The sequence below is a fragment of the Aplysia californica genome, unplaced genomic scaffold (genome assembly GCF_000002075.1).
Source record: "Aplysia californica isolate F4 #8 unplaced genomic scaffold, AplCal3.0 scaffold01342, whole genome shotgun sequence".
NCBI lineage: Eukaryota > Metazoa > Mollusca > Gastropoda > Aplysiida > Aplysiidae > Aplysia > Aplysia californica.
In genome coordinates, this window is record NW_004798612.1 from 45960 (window position 1) to 47151 (window position 1192).

At 49.7% G+C, this 1192-nt stretch overlaps 1 protein-coding gene across 1 annotated transcript in view; it reads right to left on the reverse strand.

The window, feature by feature from the left end:
* Window positions 1-6: 6 nt before the first annotated feature.
* The window catches only part of LOC118478964 (glutathione S-transferase-like), a 3615-nt gene continuing 2429 nt past the window's right edge, over window positions 7-1192 (reverse strand). The window contains exons 2-3 of the mRNA XM_035973515.1: window positions 999-1103; window positions 7-198 (exon numbers count right to left, since the gene is read on the reverse strand). Of these exons, the coding sequence (XP_035829408.1) occupies window positions 34-198; window positions 999-1103 (270 nt within the window). The 3' untranslated portion in view covers window positions 7-33. The remainder of the gene's footprint in view (window positions 199-998; window positions 1104-1192) is intronic.

The window sequence follows — 1192 nt, forward strand, 5'->3', positions numbered from 1 at the left end:
CACTGTGGTGAGGGGTCATTGAGGGGGGAGGGGTCACTGGGGGAGAGGTTTTCTGTTGTTCAGGTAGTCTCGGATCTTGGGGTTGCTGTCCACTCGCTCCGTGAGAGCTTTGACCACGGGGAAGTTGTCTGTCACTGTCGGCTGGTTTTTGCGCAGATTGCGCAGGAAGTCGAAGAGGGCCAAGTCAGCCAGGGTCAACTGTGGAGGTCAGCGGAAGTGAGCAGAAGTGAACGGAAGTGAGCAGGTTTGAAACGAGCCAAGAGGAGCAGAAGTGAGTGGAAGTGAGCAGAAGTGAGCAGAAGTGATAAGAAATGAGCGAAGGTGACCGGAAGTGAGTGGAGGGGAGCGGATGTGAGCAGAAGTGATCAGAGTTGAGTAAGAGTGAGCAGAAGTGAGCAGAAGTGAGCAGAGGTGAGCAGAGGTGAGCAGAAATGAGCAGAAGTGAGCAGAAGTGAGCAGAGATGAGCAGAAGTGATCAGAGTTGAGCAGAAGTGATCAGAGTTGAGCAGAAGTGAGCAGACGTGAGCAGAAGTGAAAGGAAGTTAGCAGAGTTGAGCGAAAGTGAGCAGAAGTGAGCAGAAGTGATCAGAGTTCAGCAGAAGTGAGCGGAGACGAGCAGAAGTGAGCAGAGGTGAGCAGAGGTGAGCAGAAGTGGGCATAGGTGAGCAGAAGTGAAAGGAAGTTAGCAGAGTTGAGGAGAAGTGAGCAGAGGTAAGAAGAAGTGAGCTAAAATGAACAGAAACAAGCAGATGTGAGCAAAAGTTAGCAAAAGAGGTCAAACGTTAGCATAAGTGGTCAAAAGTGAGCAAAAGTAAACAAAATAAAGCAGAAGTGAGCAAATGTAAAAAGAAGTAAGCAAACATGAACAGAAGAGGGCAGAAGTGAGCTAAACTGACCAGAAACAAAGCAGATGTGAGCATAAGTTAGCAAAAGTGGACAGAAGTGATTAAAAGTAAGCAAAATTGAGCAGAAGTGAGCAGGCAGGCGTTTGGACTTACAGAATTTCCAACGAAGTAGCCGGTGTTGTTTTTCTCTAGCAGGTTTTTGAAGAATCCCATGTACTTGGGCAGATCTACATTCAGGTAGTTCTTGACTAACTCCGCCTGGAGGGGAGGGGAGGGGAGGGAGAGGGTGAGAGAGGGAGAGGAGAGGGGAGAGGGAGGAGAGAGGGAGAGGTGGAGGGGGGGGAGGG